Consider the following 22,850-nt stretch of genomic DNA (forward strand, 5'->3'; position numbering starts at 1 on the left):
GGGTCCTGCCTCGGTGGAGTCGCTGGTAGGCAGTTGGACTAACAATCCAAAGGTCGTCAGTTCGAATCCCGGGGTGGATGGAAGCTAAGGTGTAAAAAGAGGTTTGCAATTGCCTCAACAATCAAGCCTTCGGACACCTAGTTTCGAGTAGGAATCTCGCAATCGAGAACGCCAAGGCAATGCTGTAGAGCGAATAATTTGATTTGATTTTTTAAGTTTTATGTCTTAACCTAAAATTTCCTTACTTGATTAAAAAGGCAAAGAAAAACCTTACACAATGTTTCTAACAGTTCAGAACTATTTTAATATTATTTTCATCAAATATTAAATTTTAACAATAATAACTTTTTTGCCTCTTTAAGGAAAATTTTGATTGAACTTGAAATATAATTTGCATTGGCCGTGTATTGATTTTATGATATGTGCATGCCTACTAATTGTTTTTATTTTGTCAATCTTTTTTTTTTTTGTTTTTTGATAGAATTTTAAAACAAATGAATGATTTTAAAACAAAATTAATTTTGTGTTATGCGATCTGAAATGCGGCATTATTTTGTTGTGATTTTTTGTAGTGCTATAATGATTTTATCTTAGTTTTGTCATTTCATAATTCAAATGTATGTTTTTTTTCTTTTTGAACGGAACGATTCAGTTGTTATTTCTCAAATATCAAAACGAATATAATCATACGGTTGACCTTTAATAAATTCTTTTTTTCATAATGGTGTTATTCAAATAATAATATAACCACATATAATTTAATGTAAACGCAATGATACTGTAAAACCGATTGAATTGAATTGATTTTTTTTGTAACAGATGCAGAAGTTTACAAAATACTATTTCTTTACATATGTATTTTAGGCGAAATTTTGCGTAAATTATAATAACAAAACTATTTTAAACAAACAACTTTTTTAGCCAAATTTGATTTCCTTTTTGAGTTTCAAAGTTTGAAAAAGATTGTTGAGTTAAAACATGAATATTTTGTGAATAAAACGAATGCGGGTAAAATCCATACATGAATTCCAAACATTTGACAACATTTTTGCAAATTTCAGAAATTTGTGTTTTTTTACAAGTCATGCGGCATTTTGTGAAATCAATAGTGTTTAAGAAAAGTTGTCAATATTGTGGAAATTTATACAAATTTGACATTTGTTAGGTGTTTTGAACAACATATTGTTTTTTACAAAACATAATTTTTAATAAATATAAAAAATAATATCTAAAGTAAGTGAAAATCCATGCAAAATTTGGCTTTAGGAATCCTATATTTTGCTTATATTATTTTGTTAAATTTGATGCTAGTTTAAATAGCTTGAAAAAAAGATTAAATTTCTAGTATAATTGCTTAAATATTGCAGAAAAAAAGGTTTATAAATTTTTTAATAAATGTGTACATTTAAACAGTGAAAAATAGGCACAATCAATCTTAAAATTAGTACAAAATTTGTTCCAAAAAAGTGTGTAATATTACATTTTTGTACGTCTATTCAACATATTCAACAAACATTGAATTGAAATCAACACTTTCAAATATTATATAGTGCAGATATTCGTTTTTTTACTGCTTATTTATAAAAAATATCAAGGTTTCTGAAAAAAATATCCTGATCGAAATTTGAAAAAAAGAATTGTTGAACACATTAAGCACCAACTTGCAATCTAGTCCAATTTGTCATCATTAAAAATAGAATTGTTTGACAATTAATAGAAACTTACTAGAAAGTTTCTTTTCAAAAGTGATTGCGTTTGATTGTAACATGTTTTTTTTTGTTTTCAAGAGAACCTTAATATTATGTTAATTCTTCATGTTTAACGAAAATTTCAAGAATTGAGACAATTGTTGATGACATTTTAGGAGAGAATCTAAAATTATATTTTAACATATTTAACATTTAAAATTGATCTCAAGTCGACACCCTGTCAAAAGTGGCTTCACAGGATACATCTCCATCGCCCTTCCCCTCCAACCAGCTCCGAACCCGAGAGAGGAAATTTAAAAAGGACTCTCCGGAAGGATGTTGATGAGCTCGTCCTCGTCCGTCGTCGGATGGGTGATGATGATGATGATGATGTGTTCGAAACGTGTGTGTGTCCGTAACTCCTTCCACAAGTTTGAAGAAGATCCCTTTCTAATAGGTTTTACCGACAGTACGTGTCGATGTAGACATGTTGGCTACGATGTAGTGACGCTAGTGAGTAGTCAAACTTTTGCCGTAATGAGTTTGCCTTCGGATTAATTGAAAGTAAAGATAAATAAAGAAATTAGTATGCATTACCCTCTACCTTGGTCGGGGGTTCGCGTAACAAGTTCCTCCGTACCGTACGAGGTGACCCAAATATCCCACCCAGCTGCCCTGCGGCAGCGCGGTGCGGTGAAAAATAATCGTTGTCATTAATTTATGGCCACTTTTGGTTCCTGTGCAGTACATGAATCAGAACTCAGGACTCGACCTCCCCCTTCCCGTAGCGACGAGGACTCCCGTACCAGTCAAATCAATTATAACCGGTAGTGGCCACTGGTCACATCAACTCACTTCCAGGGTCTACCCTGGTTGGGCCGCCGCGCACGCCATCACCCAAGCAATACACCAATGATTATGGTAATCACTCCGATATGCATTTCTCGGGGGTTGTTGGTCATTCTTGTTGCATGTGTGGCGTGCACCCCGCACACCTGCTTCTCCTCCTCCTCCCTCCCAGTTGACTTGGGTCGCGACGACCATGTAGCGCAAAGTTGCATGCAAGAGTGTTTATTTCTCACCTCACCCCGCCACGTGGGTCCGTGATAACAGCTTGGACGGGGTTTTCCAGGGAAAATAACAAACAATTGGATTATGCAGTGTGTGCGGTACCGGGTCTCCCCGTGGATCGCCGACGGAGGGAAGGCGCAACAGTATGGTTCGCCGGGTCTAGGTCGTCCGTCAAATCGGGAATCAAGTGGGTTGAAACGAGGGGTCCTTGAATGGTTTGAACTGTTGGAGGAAGTTCTGTTGAAGGAATCTCTGCAATTCATAGAATTCGGATGATTCTAGATAATCCAAAGATCTGGACTACCTAAGGTATTCCATAGATAGTCCATGTAGTCTCGGTAACTTCAAAAACGAAAACTGTAACTTCAAGTATTTCATAGATTTTGACTTCATACTCCGGACTATCCATGTAGTTCATACAGTTTGGATTAACTAAGGTAGTTTATTAAGTCCGGACTATCATGGTAATACATCTTGACATGATCTGGACTAAACTAAGATATTACTTAGAATCAGCATGGTATTTCATAGAGTCCGAGTAACTCCAAGTATTCTTTAGAGTATCATAGAAATAGTTGAATAGCATCCGGATTACCAAAGATAGTTCATATAATCCGGATTACATGTAAATTTTTACGGCCTACTCTAGTTATCCACATTGATTTCAATCCTTTATACAGTACGAATACACTGAGTATTCATCAAAACCTTAATTGAACGGCGCAATATGTAGAGTTCAGACTAGCCAGGTAGTTAATACCATTCGGATTTATTTTAATAAGTTCTTGAATCCGGACTATCCGGATGGACAGTAGTCCATCGAATCCGATCTGTTTAACATACTTTACAGATAGTCCGACCCAAGAATTTAGCCTACATAAGGCAGTTTAAAGAGTCCAGACTATCCCAATAAGTCCATACAATCACACTGAAGCATCCGGACTTCCTATGTTCCAGGAAGTTCATACAATCAGGTTAAACTATTACTGTTCATATAATCCCAACTACCTACGACAGTCCATCCAAGATCTTCAGCATACTCCATAGAACCCATTCAACCTGCGCTACCCCACTAATTGACCACCATCGAGTAACCCCTCGCACTGCATCAACGCCGGTCATACGTTAAAACTGCACCCAAGCTGCCAACAACTCCTTCCTCCTTCGCTAGTATAGTTCCGTTCTTGCGGCCGCAATAACAAGGCCCCATTCATTGTAAGCACCGCCCGGACATTGAGGACTTCCATACCCAAACACACACACACACGCAAACAGCATGTGTCGTGACGGTTGCAATCGCGCGCGCCGGCCGGTGGAATGTTTACGTCGTCCCTTTCCAGAATGGCACATGCAAGAGCCTCGCCCGTGGTGCAGATTTTCCAGTGGCAATTGTCGAGCTTTGGTGTTTGATTATATTTCCACCAAACCTCGGACGTCCACCTACTCACCGCGAAGGTGACCAGTGGTGCTTTTTTGAATAATGGATATTTCATGTTGCCTTATGCAAATCACACGTATTAGTCCGGTCGGGCGGTTGGTCGGCGGCTGGTGTGATTATATATGGGCCGCGAAACGCGAATCTCCGCGCGATGGGACAAAGTGTAACATGGTCGGGTTACGGATAGCAACAGAGTGTTTGCGACGGTGAGGTGAAACAATAGGTTTGACCGATTTGACAGCGTCAAAGTGCGGGGTTCGAAGTACCGGAACAATGAAGGTCCGAGTTGATTACCGATGAGGAGGCAAATTGGCCGTGTGCGGACCGGGAACAATTACTGCACTTAGTGTCCGGATAAGGTTTTTGGAACGGACAGTCTACGTGTACAGAGTCTGGCACATATTACTCCGTCACATTTGATACTTAGAATAGGATCGTATTAGAATCTTAAATTTGATAACTTAATACTTGATACTTCGTATATATAAGTGTCCGGATCTAATACTTGATTCATTCGGATCATTAGAATCATACGCGTAATTCATAGTAATAGGATCGAAATTTCATTCGTATAAGGATCTAATACGTGATCCTTCGTACAGTTGCGTGTCAGGATCAAATACTTGATTCTTTCTTAAGATTCGTATTAGGATGTTATTCTTGATTGTATAGATTCTCATTGGGATCTTATACTCGATTCGAGAACACGAATATTACACGTGATCCTTCGTATAGATTCATATTGAGATCTGGATCTTATTCTTGATTCTTTGTATAGATTCTTGTTTTGGGATCTTATGCTCGATTCTATGTATAGATTCGATATGAGATCTTATACTAGATTCGCTGTATAGATTCGGAATAGTATCTTACACGTGATTCTAAGTGAAGAATCGTATTAAAGTCTTATACTTATTCCTTTGTATTAATGAGTTTAGAATCTTATACTTGAACCTTCGTACAGTTGCGTATCAAGATCATATCTAGAGTATTAAAAAAAAAAATTGTCATATAAGCTATTGTGTTTCATATGTTTATAGGACATTATAAAAAAAAAACTCTAGATATATTTGATTCTTCCTATAGATTCATAGTGGGATGTTATACTTGATTCTTAGTACTAGGATCACGATAATACAAATGTCATACGTCATTCTTCGTATAGATTCATGTTGAGATCTGGATCCTACTCTTGAGTTTTTTTTATAGATTTGTATTGGGACTTTATGTTTTATTCTTTGTATACGTTCGTAATTAGATCTTAAACCAGATTCGCCGTATATATTCGTATTAGTATCTACACGTGATTTACGTATTAAGATCTTATAATTATTCATATTGCGTAAAAGAGGTTTTGGGTGACTCACCACACATAACCTTCGGACGCCTAGAAATGAGCAGAAACTTGCAACAGAGACCACAAAAGACCAGGGGGTCGTTAAAGTGGATTGCTTTTACTTATTCATATTGATACGTATAGGATCTTATACTTGATAGTTAGTATAGATCAGATTCTTTTTATGGATTCTTTAGCTGATTTTATACTAGATTCTACGTTTAAATATGTATTAGAATCTTCGTGATCTTGGTATAATACAAGCATTGATCATATTTTTGGTTTTGTACTTTAGGACAACGATTAAGACGAACGTAACAGTATCCGGACTCTAATATCCAAGTCTTAAAATCCCCTTTCCAAAAACCCAATCAATTACGCGTCTCGTTTCTTGAGATTGACACCGTCAATGATCCTTGAACGACTTTTACTACTCAACTCAAACAGAGCCATCAGGCGCAGTTCCACACGCGAGCCGGACCAGCCGCCGTCGGCGGCGCAGTCCAACTGTCCAAAACGGGTAGAAAGAGTCTGCTGCTGCTGGCCGGACTCTGACGGGAAAAGCAATTAACCGTAATGCACCGGTGATTAATGTTAATAGGATCGTCCATTACGGTGCGCATCGTCTGGATCGTGTGCTTAATGAACGTATTGAAATGGCACACGCCGTCGATTTTCGAGCAGGAGGAGCTGAGTACTTCTCCGATCCGGACTCATCCCCGGATGTATTGATTTCGTTTGAAGGACAATAGCTTTCAAGTAATCGCTTTGTCTTCTTGGATTACAAAGACGGAGCTGGACGAACTTTGCGCTGAAGGTGTACTCGAGTAAATTAATTAAATTAAGTATCGGTTGCAGCCGACTCCACAACTCCACCGCAATCTTCAAGCATGAAAAAACCTTCGAAAAAACAACCCCCTCTCGTGTACGAGGTAGCCCGGCCCGGAATGCTGCACAAATATTCGCTGCATTTAATAACACATAAATAATTATGCGCTCTGCGCCTTTCTCTTCCCAAAGCTTCGGTCTTGAAGTCGTCTTCCCCGAAGAACCTTCTGCTTATAATCGGTTTAACAACCACTTCGCGCAAACTGCCCCGGCCCTTCCTCCCCTCCAACCAGCGTGTGTACACAGACATTTAACGGCTACCTTAAGGTGCTCGCATTTTCGCTGAACCTCTCGAGGTCTCTCTACATTGTAGATCGCTCAACTCGGTTCAACCTGGTTGTTGAGTCCGCTAACAGATTGGTACGAGGTTGGACACTTTGCCGAAGTTCGAAGTTCGAGATGAAATCGGAGCTCATTTGTGTCCGAGACGAAGACTTTTGCGAGGGGACAGTGATATCTTGAGGATGCAGTAACCCGCCAACTCTTCTTACCGTGTCTTTAGACCGCGGGGAGAAGATGAGCTAAATCAGAAACGATGGAAAATTAAACGCGCGCAGTACGCGCAAGCTGAAGAAGTTGTAATAACCAATAAGTAAGTTCGTTCATGCGCGCACAGCGGGAGAACCCATAGAGTCGCGTCCAGACATCCACATATTCGCTGGAGTTGGGGGAGTTTGGAAAGAAGCAGGGATCGGGAGAGAAATTTATTGTATTTGCCCGGAGGCAGCTCGTGCTCATAATGCCGTGAGAATTTCGCTGCTTATGCGATTTACTTATGGGGCAAGTACGTAACAACAATGAGCGGAGAGTTCACGGGGTTACTGGAGCTGTTTTTTGTTGGGAAGGAAGATGACTGCGGACATCGTGATTTTAAGTAAGTTTGACAATGTATGTTGGATGCTACCTTTATTGTTATCATTGAACGCGAAATTTGCGTTCAGATCTTCCTCAGGGTTCAAAATTTTAATATAGTTTGAGTAAAGTCTAAAAAAACAAGAAGAACAAGAAGAAGATTTTAAATTAGACGTTTCGATACTGAATTAGGATCACCTTCAACTTTCAAAAAATAGCTGTCTAGGTTAGAAGATTTCGAAGAATTTTGATTCTTGGACAACCATCAATCATTCCTTGCACCATCTTAAACTTCTTTTGACCTTCGATCTTAAATTTGGATCATATCATCCCTGAAGGATGAATTTCAAACTGTTCATGACAAAAATACTGAAAAAATACTGAATCCTGGAACTAATTTAGCTAAGAACACTGAACACAGAGAAGGACATCTGCGTCAGGATTCATTCATTCAAATCTAAAATTTCGTTTCCGGTATAATCTCCATAACATTAGGACTCAGACAATAATCTTTGTCTTAGCAAAATCTTCTATTGCCGTTTCGGTTTTAAATCAAGATCATCTTCAGGGTTTAAAATTTCACTATTATAGTTTAGAACTCATATTACGAGATGAGAGCAGGATCTAATCGATTCTGAAATTTTAAAGCAGGGAAATATGATCAACGTTTCGATTCAAAGTTTAAATCTTCTTAAGGGTTAATTCATTTGGTTTGACGATATCATAATGAAATTTTGGTTCTGGTTTAAAACATAAGTTGAATATTTGAATTTGGATAGTACTACTTGTAACAAACAAATATTGTATTGACGTTTCGACTCCAAATTAAAAACATCTTTAAGATTGAGAATTTTACAGTCACTGTCTGAAACACCCTAAATAGCCTCATGGTAATCATCGGGGTAGATTTCGGTTTATGATTCCAATCTTCCCCAGGTTTATTTAATTTTGTGAAAACTTCTTCTCAGTCCTCTTTTATGATTGTTTAACAATGCTCTGAACATCTGATCCCGTGATCTCCGATCAATTTACGAAACCACTTTCCCGAACCACTCAGCAAACCACCTCGGGGGTCACAAATTACCAACACTTTAAGCTTGACCCCACGACGTCGTCGCGGTCGTCATTTTTCCACCGCAAAATTATGTGCGAACATCACAATTTGTGCCAGGACTTCCCATATCTTTCCCCCGATAGGTATCGACGACCACCACCGGCCAATTGATTGTTTTGTGTAAATAATAACTCTAAATTGAACTTAATTCCTCGACCATTACAATCAATCCCCGGCAGTGGGGGAAAATAACGACTATGACCACGAAGTGGGTTCAAGAGGGCACCTCCAGCAAAAGGGTTCTTCGAATCGGGGGTTGTGGAGGGTGGGCGCCCAAGAAATGAATCATAAATATAGAGGAATTCATAATCGTAAAAAATAAGAGGAAAAACTGCACGGAGCGAAAAAAAGTGACCCAGGGAAAAACAACGAGCTTTGGAGTTATGGGGCGGCCACTCTAGAAGCCGCTGCCGGGCCCGGGATTTGGGTATGTGGGAAAAATAAAGCACCGAAATGACGTAATCTTCTCAGGAGGGAGGCAGCCAGGCAGGCAGGCAATCCCGTGTGCGATATCAAAAAGACCGCAGTGTATCGTAATAATAATAACAATTATTATTATTGTTATTTTACTTTATTTTTTTTTTCATCTTTTATTGCCGAACGATTTGAAAAGCGGCTCGCGGTAAGGCGAATCAAAGAAGTAATACCACAGAAAGAAAATGGAAAAGGATTGATTTCACATAAAAATACATGAAGGCTTGCAGGGAAGTAAGTGCCCTCATCGAAGTTGTACGCCGTGTGTCTCTGCCGGTGGAGGATAGGGTAGGGTTTTCCCTCCTGCCATTCTCTGCTAGCTGGAAAAGCGATTTTGCAGTCGAAACAATCAAACCGGGCAATTTATAATCGACCGTGAGTGTCTCACAACATGTGACGAAGAAAAAGGGTCTGCACTAGCACTGTAAAAAAAACATTGAAAATCACACTTACAAACATTCAAAGAAAAATTTAACCGCTTTAAAAGAAATGTACACATTTTTTTCAGTGCACACTCATTCCCGAACGATTTCGCTAGTTCTGCCTTTCAACGCCGCTGCAGTAACAAACGTATGAATTAATAAACGATTTCGTTTCGCTATCGAAAAGGTGTGACACGCAATCGAATAAAATTATTGAGTTATGTCGGTTAATTAGAGACAACGCACACACAAACACTGAACAGTCTTCAAGGGGGGGAAGGTAACGAGAATTGCAAACGCGATGCGCACCATTAAGCAGGGAGAGGTTGGAGGGTGCCGGCTGTCAAATTCATTAACATGGTCAATCAACAAACATATCGGAGTTGGTAGGCACCCACACTCGCCGACGGTTCGATAAACAAAGTCAAGGAAACAAAGGTAGTGAAACAACAACAACAAAAAATCGAAAGTGTACAGACGATGAATGAAAATTGAGAGTAATTAACCATTAACCGCGTGCAAAACCGAGGTTTGTGGACGGTGGTTGATTGACAGGAGTGGAGCAACTGAATTGAGCTAATTCAATTAATTTGAGGAAATAATTAATGCAAAAGGTTTTGAAAGTTGCAACACGCAGATTTCTCAAAATAAAATTATTCAGATTAATTTTGAAATCTTTTTTATCAGTTTATTTATTTAATTGTCTTTGAAAGTTTAGGGATTTATATTGTTGAACTGTATATTATAGATCAATTCCAGCCCAAAACATGATTTTTTCAAGTATCTTCTTTTTCATACGACTTATAGCCATTTTTGTGTAAATGGAGTCTGTTGCACTCGAGAATGATATTTGAGAAGGACGTAAGTTATGTAAATATTTTTGTATTTCGTAATTTAAATATTGCTGTATCTCGAAGCTGTTATGTAAAAAAGTGATCAAAGAAAAACTTGTAGAAAATTTGACGGATTTTCTAAAAAAAAAACACTAGAAAAAAACACGCCATTTTTATGAGATTTTTTAACTTAAAAATCAAATTTCGAAGTGAGCCCACAATTTCTTTTCGTTCAAAATCGTTGTGCAAATTAGCTAAGATGTGGCAAAATACCTCAAGAAAAATGCAGGCTGGTATCTCTTCTTTAAAACACAAAAATCATTTAACAAAACAGTTTTTTAAGTGGTCAAAATTGTCAAAATTTTCAAACACGGTGATGCACGGTTGATTTTGCATGGAAGTCTCCATATTGTCAATTAAACCCAATCCTTGTGAAGATACAACGATTTTAAAAATTAAAATGTTGAAAAAACAAAGGTTTTGCTATTTATGGTGGTTTTTGGTCATTTAAATTTGTAAGACTCGAAAATTTTCTAACGGAGAACTCGTCAAATTCCCCATAAGTTTGCCTTGGACAGCATTTAAACTGGAAGTATGTGCTTTTAGATATAAACTTCAGCTTATAAATTAAAACAGGATATTTTTTACAGTGCAATTTTAACAGTTTGCAGTTGAATAAAATTGTGGCTTGATTTATTTATTTTTTCATGTACAATTTTTTTTAATGTAATCTGTTTGTAGTAATCTTAACTAAATTTTCATACTTTGTCACAAAATAATTGATAGATTAAAAAAAACTGAATTTTTTGATTAAGTATCCACCCCAACATTTTATGTGACTTTCAGTTACGTAAAACATGGCTATATTTTGAGTATAATATGGTACATATTTCTTAAAAGTCATTAATTGAAATCCAAAAATCAAAAAAAGTATAATATTAATTAACTTTTAACATTCCTGTTTATTTTGAAGGTCGTATGCTCGTATGTAAGTAAAATTGCCAAAAAAATCTAATACAAACATTAATTATTGTTTTGTAAGAACGAAACCCAACAATTTATCAATTCTGAAAGATCTATTAAAATATTTAATCTTATCTATGGTTGTATGTCTTATTTGATTTTAATATTCAGCAGTTCTCTGTGAACAGCTATAGCAGTTCTATCCCATTTTTAGCAAAAAAATAATGTTTACTTCGTGTCATGTTACCCACAACTATTTGATCGCGTTGCAAATGAAAAGTTTTTGTTGAGGTTTTTGGAACAAATAGTTTAGTGGTCGATAAATTAACAATATTCTTTAAATTTTTTCTTTGCTTGAAAATTTAAACTAGGTTTTTGACGGGAAGATGACAAAATCGCAAAAAAAAAATAACATAAAAAGATTTTTCATCACTTTCTCTTGATGAGAAATTCTACACCAAAGGGGAAATTCTGCTCAAATTTCCTACCATTTCAGCACAAACGCAGCACGCTTCTAGCACCACACTGGAAAACCTGGGGAAGATTTCGCCAAATTTTCCACCAATTTTCCACTGACTTCATCGCACCGAACTATTTCGCACCAATTGTTTTGTTTTGTAACACCTTCTTCTTCTTCTCGTTCTTTTTCCCCCCAATTTTCTTCCTCAATCGACGGTACTTTTTACGGTTCCCCATTTTGCAGTAGAGAAAACCACTGCGAGATCGAGCGGCGGAGGCGAAACAAAATGACCGCCTACATCACGGAGCTCTCGGACATGGTCCCGACCTGCAGTGCCCTCGCCCGGAAGCCGGACAAGCTGACGATCCTGCGGATGGCGGTGGCGCACATGAAGGCGTTACGAGGTGAGTTCAGTTTGACATGATCGTAAAAATTAGTCATAAACAGATTTGTTCTAAGCTACGAGGTGAAAATAATTCCCCAACCCGAAACAAAAAAATGAGACAAATTTTTAACGACTTTGACAGCCGTGTTGTGTACGCGGTGTTGCCGGGGTCCGGCAGGAATTATGATAATCTGATTAAAGTTTTATTTACGGGTTTTCTGGTTTGTTCTTCGGCTTTTTTTTGCTAATCCAACGAAGAAGACCCCGCTCGTCAGAAAAGTGAGGAAAAGTCATTTCACCGGAAAATGAGAAAATAAAACTTTTGACGCCCTGGCTTTCGGCCCGGCGAATAATTTAACGACTCGGGAAATAAATGTGAGATGCTCATAAAAACAAGACAAGTTTGATGATAGAGTTTGTTGTTTTAGTTCGGGTTTGTTTGCTGCTTAATCCGGTGCAAGTTTTTGGTAGTAGAGGCATGTATCTGATGACGAAATTTGCTGCTATTCTTTATTTTATTTTCGTTTTCAGTCATTAACAATTCTTTAAAGATGAATTTGATTTTATTAAATCATATTTTATCAACGACATAAGCGGGCTACTTTTGAATTTCAGATTATCTAAAAAAAAAGAGGAATCACCAGAGCAGTACATCCACCTTCTTTTTATTCACGGTGATAATCATTACTCACCTGCTTGTGCTAAGTAATATTGTCCATTAACTAATGGGGGCCGCCGGTCGTCATCGGCCATAGTCTGCGTACAATTTTAGAGACCAACCACACTGTTAGTAGCCAGTTTTTACGAGGTAATGACCAAACACAGTAACGGTGCTGCTGTCCCTTTGACGTCGTCCCTCTCTCCAAGATCCTGTGAGCAAACAAAGTTTGTCCTGGTGCTTGCGTCACCAGCGCCCGCCCCACCTCCCCTGTTGTGATGAGGCGCATAAAAAAGTCTGTAATTATACAGAAATGCTGCAATAAAATTATTGTGATTATAATAACAAAAAAAATGTATATGTACTAGGTCGCTCAACCACCAGCCACAGAAACCAGCAGTGTCAGTGTCTGTGTGTAGGGCTTGACTGCATTCTTTTTCCGTTTTTTGTCAGTTTATTTATTTAGGTTTTTTTTTCGTCCTCTGCTGCTACTGTGGAAACTACTCCTTCTTTTTGTATTTGTTATGACGTCGGGCGGATGATGGAGTGCGCTGCAAACTGGGTGGAAAAGTTGGGCTGCACTTTTTTTGGGAGCGCAAAAGTTGTGCAGCTTTTGTGGGTTGGTGGAGGTTGTTGGAAGCTTTTTTATAGAAGCTTCTTCGTTGAAAAAAGGAGTAAAACTTTTGTTTTAAAACCGATAATTGTTGTTATGCATTTTTCGGAAATTATATTCTGTAGTTCAATTAACAATCAAAAAGTACGCTGCGTTTTCAAGATATATCCACCTAAAGTTTGAATTTAGCTGAAAAAAATCCCGTTTTTCGTTTTTTTTTAAATAGTGTCCATGATTATCCGACCTTAAAATATTTTTTTCGAAAGGTTCACAAAAATTCCATCATCCAAAAGAAACATGAAAATTGAAGTTTTTGAACATTCCCATATTGTGTAATGCTATCTCAGCAACAATTTTCAATGTTGAAAAATGAAACATTTATGAAATTTTATAATTCCTTCGAAAAAATATATTGAAAATTTAGAATCAAGACTAACATTTTAAAAGGGCCAAACTACTACGCCAATTAGAAATGTTAGAAAATACATCTTTATTTTTCTAGCTTTTTGCAATGATTATTAATGTAAATAACAATGTATAAAATGATATGCATGACAAAATAAAAAGAAAAATATTTAATATTTTTGTGAACCAAAAGAGCGAAATTAAATTATTAAAAATACCTTCAACAAAATGAAGGTATTTTTGTTAAATAAGTTACTTAATAATAATTTTTCATATTTAAAAAAATAAATTTGAAAGTGTAAGATCTCAAAAACATTCACAAAACAACGTTTTTTTAAATACTTTTTCATTTATAGTTTGAAATGTTGGTTTGAATTGACGTGGAATTTTGTAAAGATTTCACTACATTGTAGTTTTCGGTGGAAAATACTTAAATTTAAACAAAATACCACGTCGAGAACAACGTTTCGTTCAAACTTATGTGAAATAAAAAATTGAGGTTATCGTTATGATTTTCAACGCCTTAAAAATAGCAAATTTCACGGGAAACATAATTTCACAGCACCAATTTTTTACGAAAATTTCACGTTAGGTTAAAAATGTTAAATTATCTTACAAAATCTTATAGTAAAAGTACACACGGTATTTTTTAAACATAATTTTATATTAATCTTAAATCGGATTTAAATTTTACTTACTTATTCGGTCGTGATTTATGAAAAAAAAAATTATTTGCTACAATGGTTTAAAATTGTTCAAACTGATTTTTAGCAATAAAAAAAGTTTTTATCAAGCCCAGATCCAAATTTTTTTTATCTATAACATTTAAAAAAGTTTAAGTCCCTCCTTCAAAAAATTGTTAAAAAATGATCATGGAGCTAAAACAATCCATCAAATTATTAAGAATAAACTAAAACAAACGTTTGTTAACTGATTTAAATGTGCTTTGCAATCATTTGTTTTTTTTACAGACTTATTGCAACAGTTTTTGACATCTTGATTTTTTTTAATGGTGAAAACCAAAGAAAATGTCAAATATTTGATGAAAATTTCAAGCATCTTTTGACATTCAATGCATAAATAAATTGTATATCATTCTTAAATATATAAGGATTTTTGTTATTTTTTATTTAAGTGGGCGAAATTGTGAGAATTCCTATGGGACCATCCATAAACCACGTGGACACTTTTTTGGGAATCTGTTACCCCCCCCCCCCCCCCCACCTCGTGGACAATTGTCCATACAAAAAAAAACTTTTTTGTATGGATCGTGGACAATCGCCATACCCCCCCCCCCCCAAAAGTGTCCAGGTGGTTTATGGATGGTCCCTAACCCTAATTATCGTTGATAAAATACCGTATTTGGATAACGATACTTCTTAAGAAATTTCTATCGTTATCTTCAATTTTTTAAAGTAATCACCAAAAGATAAAATTATGTACTATTTCAATTGTTTATTGTTTAACTAGTCTTTAAATATTTCATTAATTCTTTTTTCAAAAGAGACATTTGAATTTTGGCTTCTTTTCTATTTGGGAACAGGTTTGCTGCTTGTTATTTCTTTGCAATTTTTGCTATAATTTCTTAGTTCGATATTTTCCAGATTTTTTTTTAAATTTTGTCAGAATCTAACTGATTAACAATTGGGATATTTTTCCGTCACTCATATTTTTTCCTAAGAAATCGATGTCTACAAAAAACATTTTCTCAGAAATCTGACTCAAACTTTTCTCTAATCTTCCCCTACTTCCTCTCACTTTCCCATTATCCTGAGGTGAAAATGAGAAAAACTTTTGTTATTTATTTTCCCATAATTTATTTCAACCCTCTTAAAAGTTCACTGACTCTCGTCGTACATGACCCCCTCCTCCCATTCGCACTTCCTAACTCTCTCTCTCTCACTCTGTTTGGACCCTCAAAATTCTTTAAATATTATATGAAATTAAAATATGCTAGATGAGAGAGCGAAACGGTTCTCCTCGGGAGCTTGATCCCCCGCGCGAAAGTTTTCAACGCGACAACTTTATCCGCAGAACTCGTCCTCTCCGTCGGTCGTAAAGAACTTTCTTTTTTGTTCTTCGCAACCTCCCTAGGAGAAGTAGAACGACGACTTGTGGGGGGCGTGGTTGAAGGGAGAAGAAATGGATAATTTATTCAAATAATTAGCGGAGAATTTATAACTACGTAGATCTCGATGGCGGTGGTAACTTTTGGCTGCGCTGCGCTCGCGACCTGCAGGACCAACTCTTTTTCTAATTATTATCGTTATCTCTACACCAGTTAAAATAATGACTTTGTGTCTGCTGCTGCCCTGTGAAGTTTTTCGCTGGGACTGTGTTTTACTGTTTTTTTTTTCGGGGAACAACTTTGCCATTTCTCATCATAATAATTTAATCAATTGACAGTGAGTTCTTCTTGGCCTCTTTTTTTCGGGGGGAGACTGTTTTAATTCTGCCATAATTCTTGGAGGGATCAGACGAAAAGAAGTGGGTGTGGGGGGTGTAATTCCAGAAGGAGTATCCACCCACTTTAAAAAGGGCTACTTCTCGCGATATTGGAACGCGATAGAGGTTAAGACCTGGCTTCTGGACTTGTGCACTTCCCTCTCTCGGCAGGGGCAACCTCAACCTCCAGGACGACTTGGTTCTGTTGTGTTATCTAACGAGCGATCGTTAATTTCTGGGTGCTGCTGCTTTTTTGGGCTCCCTCGTCGTCGTCGTCGGCCGAGGGCAGCTACTTTGGCCAAAGATTAATAGGGGGATATAAATTTAAATGAGGAGCAGTTTCTGGTGCTGCTCCTGCGCTTCACTGTTTTTTGGGTTGTTTTTTTTTTACTCTCTTGTGGGCTACTGGATGTTTCCAGGTCCCGGTTATTGGATCCCCCGAGGGGTACCTATTAAGTGCGGCGATTTTTTTTGGTCTCGAACTCCACCACATTTTCCCCGAAATAAAAAAAAACGAGAGGGGAACTAATGTGTTCCTTGCATCCGGCTGAAGGTGCCGTAAATTGAGACGTCCTCGCTGGAAAGGTGTTGCGAGCGAAGCTCGCAGATAAATCATTATTTTGGAATTTTAATTTTGTGGATTTTTAATTCACTCAGCCCCAACTCCAAACAGAAAAAAAAAATCAAGTAATTGAATTCACCTTTCTGTGGCCCCGTGTGTAAGCAATTTAATCGGAGCGCGCGCGTGGGCCTAAAACCGAAAACCCACGTTATCCTTAATGTGGAAGGACTCGGACTCATCAGCGAGTCGATGAGTCGTCGAACTTTGCGGCCGGCTTGTGCGCTTCCAAATTGAATTACTTGATTCCAATTGACATAATTTACTGAACGTCGCCGGGCTGAACGGAGCAAGGCTGCCAGTTGGAAAAGTCTTACCGAGATCCGACAGGGCCACGCGACCGGACCGGACAATGGGAGGTTAAAGTTTTCTCCCGGCGACTTCAATGACAAAGTGGCGAGCTAACTTTGGAAAAGGACAGGGTAACTAATCATTGGTATTTTTGACAAATTTGAAAAATAGGAATGGTAATCGAGAAAAGAAAATTAATGAGTTTATTCTAAATAAAATGTATTTCAACATAATTTTTCAAAATATCAAAATCATATGCAAACTAAAAAAAAAACTACATATTTGGAAAAAAAACTTTTTATTTTCAATATAATTTCTTAGTTGATTCCAGATTTTTTTTATTATTGGTGTCTTTCCTTAACAATACATTTTTTTAACTTTTTCTGCAAAAAAACGTCATAATTATTTATTGAAAATAAGAGTCCGGGGTGACTTTATTCGAAACAGTAATTTATCTTCATTATTACTGCTTTGAAAAAGATAATATTTTTTCATTTTAGGATTCGCGTTTGAATAAATATTTAATCTTTCAAATAAAAAAAAATCAATATATGTACAGTTTCAAAACATTAAAAATTTAAGTAAATTGCATATTTAATAACTCAGAGGGCTTGGCAATTTTTGCACATCATCCAGCGATTTTTTTAAAAAGCATTATCAATAAATTGGTTCACAATAAAGCTAGACTCTTTTAAACGAAATTGTTTCACGAATAAATTCGTAAATGTAACAATTTTGGAAGAATGACAATTTCTCTTGAGGTTGAGGTGTACTATAAATTAATCTTTGAAATGTATTTTTTTAAGATATTCGAAACGCTCGAACGCTCGAAAAATACTCGAAAGTTGAAAGTTTTATTCGAATTTTGTTAGTGCGTCTGACTTAAATTCTCGCGTACTTTTTCAAAATGTCCTATGTACATGGCGCATTGGTTGTTTTGAAAAAGTAATCTAGAATTGAGGTTTTATACTTTTTTAGATTTTAAATATCAAATGATTGATATTAAAATTATCCTTTTGAAAGGACTGAAAACACATAATTTGGACGTTTTTAAAACGTCATTTAGCAAATTAAGCTGAACATTTTAAAGCGTATTTTTTTACAATGAGATTCAAACCAATAGTTTCCGAAATATCGCGAGTTGGATATTGAGAGCTTATTAGATGACACTGTGAAAAACTAATTTTTCACTACATTTAACTTTGAGAGGCTTCAGGCCAGTGTCCGACCAACATAGTAAAAAAAATAAATGTGAAGGAATCTTTTGCAGCTCTTGAGGGGTGCTTCTGCTTCCTGAAGTTGTTTTAAATTGTAGAAGATTGAAATTTTTTGGAACTTAAAAAGGTTTACTTTACCCAAAAAGTTGTTGAGTCTTTTTCGAGTAAAAATTTGCATCTGATTATGATTTTTAAAATTTAGTTTGACAATATTTTATAATTTTATTTTGCACCAAAAAAAGATTTATGGAATTAGGTTAGACAATGCTTTCATTTTTTCTAGAAAACATTTTTTTTTCAAAAAAGCTAATCTCCTGTACAAGATTTTACACCATTTTAAACTACAGCACAATAGATGTCCATGAAAAAAAAAATCTTAAGACTTTAACTTTGAGTGAATATTTAATTTTGCATCTTTAAATTATTTTTAAAATTTTGTTTAATAAAATTTTTGAAATTTAATTTTTATCTGTAAATGGTTGTCGAAATTTAGTTTGCCAATATTTCAATTTAAAAAAACCTTTTTTCATAAAAAATCATATCTTCTGTACAAGATTTTGTACCATCCTAAATCTTTAGGACACAATAGTCCGTGTAATCAGGATTCAGTGCTTAATACTCAAACAGATAAAAAGGTCCGGTACAATTGATGCTCCTGAAATATATTCTTTTTTTTTCAAATTAAAAAAAAAGATGGGTAAGACTTCAACTTACAGTGATGAAAAGTTAAATGAAAAAATCTGAGTTTTTTCGTTTACCTGTTTTTTCTGAAAAGTCATTTTATAAGAAAAAATGTTGTCAAAGGCACCAAAAAATAAAAATGAAAAATGACCCCGATTTAACGGAATTTAGTTGATATCAAAAATGAATTGTTTAAATTTTCGAAAACATAATTTTGTTTCTTCAATGATATTTTTTTTCAATGTTAATTGGTTGTTATTTTTTAGATTTCTTGTCTGGTAAAAGAATTCAAAAGTTTATGAAAATATGATGAAAAAATAAAAAAAAATCTTGGAATGAGATCAAATATAAGCAAAAATCTTAATCCAAGTTGTCACCCTGTCCCCACCTTACCTTGTTAATCATTTAACTTTTCTGTTTCCCGGAAAACCCCGAACCCGTAATTGAAGCCAGGAAAAGTGGTCAACTTCTTCGCACGACCTTATTCCAAATCAACTTGTCCCAAAGGCAGAACCAACGAATGCTACGTGGCTAGTCACTGCCCAACCCCTGCTCAACCCAAAACCAACCCCAAAAAAATATCATTAAACTCAGTTAATTGATTTCCTTTCGCAAAAACGATTGTTTATTTGACTCCAGGGGCGGCACGAAGCTGGTAGTAAATTTTGGCGAAAATGGCAACCAGTTTCATCAATCTTCGCCGTGTTTTTCTTTCGGCTTCCAGAGTTGGGTTAAGGTGAGGGTGGTGACAGGAAGCGAAAACAAACATGCCAGGATTAGGAACGGCCGGCGGAGGGGAAATTCGATGGCCGGAATCCATTACATTGATTACCGGGGTGAGAAGAGAGATGTGTGGACCAACCAACCAACCTTCGTTTCACTTTATGGTGACTTTAAGGGTTGCGGTAGTACGTCAACGTTCGTCGACACTACCCAATGGGTAGGAAGGTGGAACTGAAAGCGAAATCATTAAATGTGACCATTAGAGTACCTTCATTTATCATAATTTTATTTTTTTTATCTTTTTCCGCTTACACCAAGAAGTCTGGGACGGCTACGGTCTTGGAATTCTTGAAGTCAGTGTTGCCAGCTTTGAAGTTACCTTTCCCTGGTGCCATCTGGCCAGCTTCATGGGGGGGTTTTGGACGTAGCAAAAAAGGACCTGTAGCAGAGTAGATTTCTTCCGACGTCTCCCAGACATACTCACAGGAGAGTCGCATATCCTTTTGGCTTCAACCGAAAAAAAAGCGAACCCCCAGTCAGAACGTCGGAAAAGGACATAGAAAAATAATAAAAAATTCCCTCACAAATGATTTATGACCTGGCTAGCACCACGGACTGCTCTCGTCCCAGGGATTCCCCGGAATACATTTCGAATTCAGCATAATTTACATTAAAGTGGGATAGAGCGTTTCCTAGTCCTGGGCATTCCTTGCTGCCATTTCCGCCTTGAGGTCGACGGGTCCGGGCTCCGGAATGCGACTCCGGAAGATTTTCAAGTATTTTATTTTTAATTTTCACTTCTCTGTGCACGGTCTACTCCTCCGGGTTTGACCTGTTTCTTCAGGGGATCCTGGCCAGGAGGGGGAGGCACGATGCGCCATCGCACCAGGAATGTGGCATAAATAAAATGGGGCTGTAGTATTTTAATGTCTGTGAAAAGTGGATGAACGGCACCATCGTAGGCATTTGAGTAATTAAATTTCTAAAAAAAAATGTACCGTTTCGTAGACTGGACACTGAAAAGGTGGAGGGTGAGACAATAAAGCGAAATTAGTACGAGAAAGTATGTCACTAATCTTAAAGTTCAACCTTCAAAACACCACCCAGAATCGCTAACCTTAAACTGGAAGCATCCCTCGAAAAAACAACGGCACCCACCATGTGAAAATAAGCAACCGGCAAAACATTTCTCAAACTGCCCGATAGGTGTCATGTGGATCTAACAGCGCCAAGATTTATGATATCACCAGACAGAGAGCTTATCCCACGCGCACGCCCTCCGCTGGGCAGGGCAGGAGGAGTTTCCTCCTCCCCCATCATCATCATCGCGCAGGAAACACATTTTTCCTTAAACTATATCCACCCCCGCAACAGCAAAAAAACAGCTACACAGAGAAAAACGCCCAGCAGTAGTCGTTTATGCTGTATTATTTCTATTTTCACAGCCGGAGGTGGTGGTTCGTTTTTTTTTTGTTGCTGGCAAGGACGTACGAGGATTTTGGTGTTCTTATCTTCGGTGTGGACCACGGAAGAAGATGCTCGACAAAGTCACACTTTCACTGGTGGTTGCGTTAGGGTGAGACAGAAAAGAACATCCTCGAGAATGGTATCTAGACTCTGGAGTGATTCACACATATTTATTATGTGATTTCAGGAAAACTGAACTTGAAATTACCAAAATTATTTCGAAAGATCCCCAACATCTGTTTTCACATTGCATTGATGATGAAATCAAGATTCGTATTCTTGTTCTGTGTATGGTTTAATAATCAGTTCGGATTAACTGGGATCAACAAATTGATTCAAAGAAGATTCCAAATCCAGGTATTTATGGAATGTTTCGACCGAAACTTCTGGGAGTTTATGGACAACCTCGTAAATCCCACAAGTTCTGATCATATCAAGTCTAAAACAATCTACCTCGTTAGGCCGGACTCCCGGAATGCTACGGATGACCTCAAAAATCCCATCATATTATCCTTGAAGTAATAACCACTGTCCTATGTCCCGTTACGATGGGAATCTCTTTGGACACAATTCCTGGGAGTCTACGGATGGCATAGAGCATCTCAACAGAAACATCAGAACGTTCTTAGATGACCTAGAACATCCCATCATTTGAATTCTCAAGTCCTCGAAACTCTTTGAAAATATAAAAATATCATTTGAAGTCATCCTACCTCATATGACTAATGATCTCATATTATACGATGGTAGACACTAAGGCTTAAACTTGAGGAAATTTCCAATGACCTTGATTTCCTGATGTAAGTTGATTGTCTGGTTCTGATCCGACTCCGAATTCAAAGAATGCTAAAAAAAGAATTTTGAGTATGAAACAACCCGAGACGATTCCAAAAGCAAACCGGATTCAGGGATAACAAAAAAGTTTCCTAAAGCAGACTTCATTCTAATATCAACAGTACTATTCCAAGAGCAGTGTAGAATCCTGCATTACCAAATTGATTTAAGGAATAGTCCGCATAACAAGATTTCATGTTTAATTCCAATCCAAAATTACCATTACGGTATCAAAGCATTATGACATGTGAGGCTCCTAGCTTGATAACATGAGACATTTTGTTGCATGTATTACCAAGATGAATCTAAGGATACATATTATCCTGGATATACTAGAACATTTTCAAGTAAAGTTCGGATTCATCATGGAATTTGAAGATTTTTAGGATGATTCTATCCAAATCAAAGAGTAATCCGATTCATAAGATTACTTACATGATTTCAAAAGGAGTCTGGATCCTGCGATTACTAGTATGAGATCGAAGCCCTCATGAATCTGAGATGACCAGCACGATTTAATGAGCAGCATACTATTACAAGATCATTCCGGATCTCAGGTTACCTTTATGATCCAATAGTCATCTGTCCGGATCCTAGGATTGCCAGAAAGATTCTAGACGGAATTCTGGAATCTGAGATTACAAGGATGATTTCAATGGCAATCCGTATTGGACAACTCAACTTTAAAAGAGTATTAGGATAATGTTATCGCCAATTTGATATCATCATCGAATTGCGGATCCTTGAAGAACTTATATGATACCAAGAGTATTCCAGATCCTGGGTCACCTGAATGATTTCAAGGATTACCCAGATCAATCCAAGACTATTCAGTATCCTTGGATTTCCTGACAAACTCTACAGATGGTTCGAAATTCGTGATTTACAAGATGATTCCAAAATTATCAGTTATCAGAATCATGGGGTAATCAATATGATTTTAAGAGTAAATCATCCAATGTAAGTATTCTGG

General features: G+C 36.9%; 1 protein-coding gene across 10 annotated transcripts in view; it reads left to right on the forward strand.

Moving 5' to 3' along the window:
• LOC120421141 (aryl hydrocarbon receptor nuclear translocator homolog) overlaps positions 1-22,850 on the forward strand; it is a 320,639-nt gene that overhangs the window by 214,721 nt on the left and 83,068 nt on the right. For 8 of the 10 annotated variants that reach the window (XM_039584331.2, XM_039584329.2, XM_052708678.1 and 5 more), the window contains exon 4: positions 11,783-11,943. In XM_039584331.2, coding sequence (XP_039440265.1) covers positions 11,783-11,943 — 161 coding nt within the window. The remainder of the gene's footprint in view (positions 1-11,782; positions 11,944-22,850) is intronic. The other 2 variants (XM_039584330.2, XM_039584326.2) reach the window with 1 other exon arrangement.

The sequence above is a fragment of the Culex pipiens genome, chromosome 2, assembly GCF_016801865.2.
Source record: "Culex pipiens pallens isolate TS chromosome 2, TS_CPP_V2, whole genome shotgun sequence".
NCBI classification, from domain to species: domain Eukaryota; kingdom Metazoa; phylum Arthropoda; class Insecta; order Diptera; family Culicidae; genus Culex; species Culex pipiens.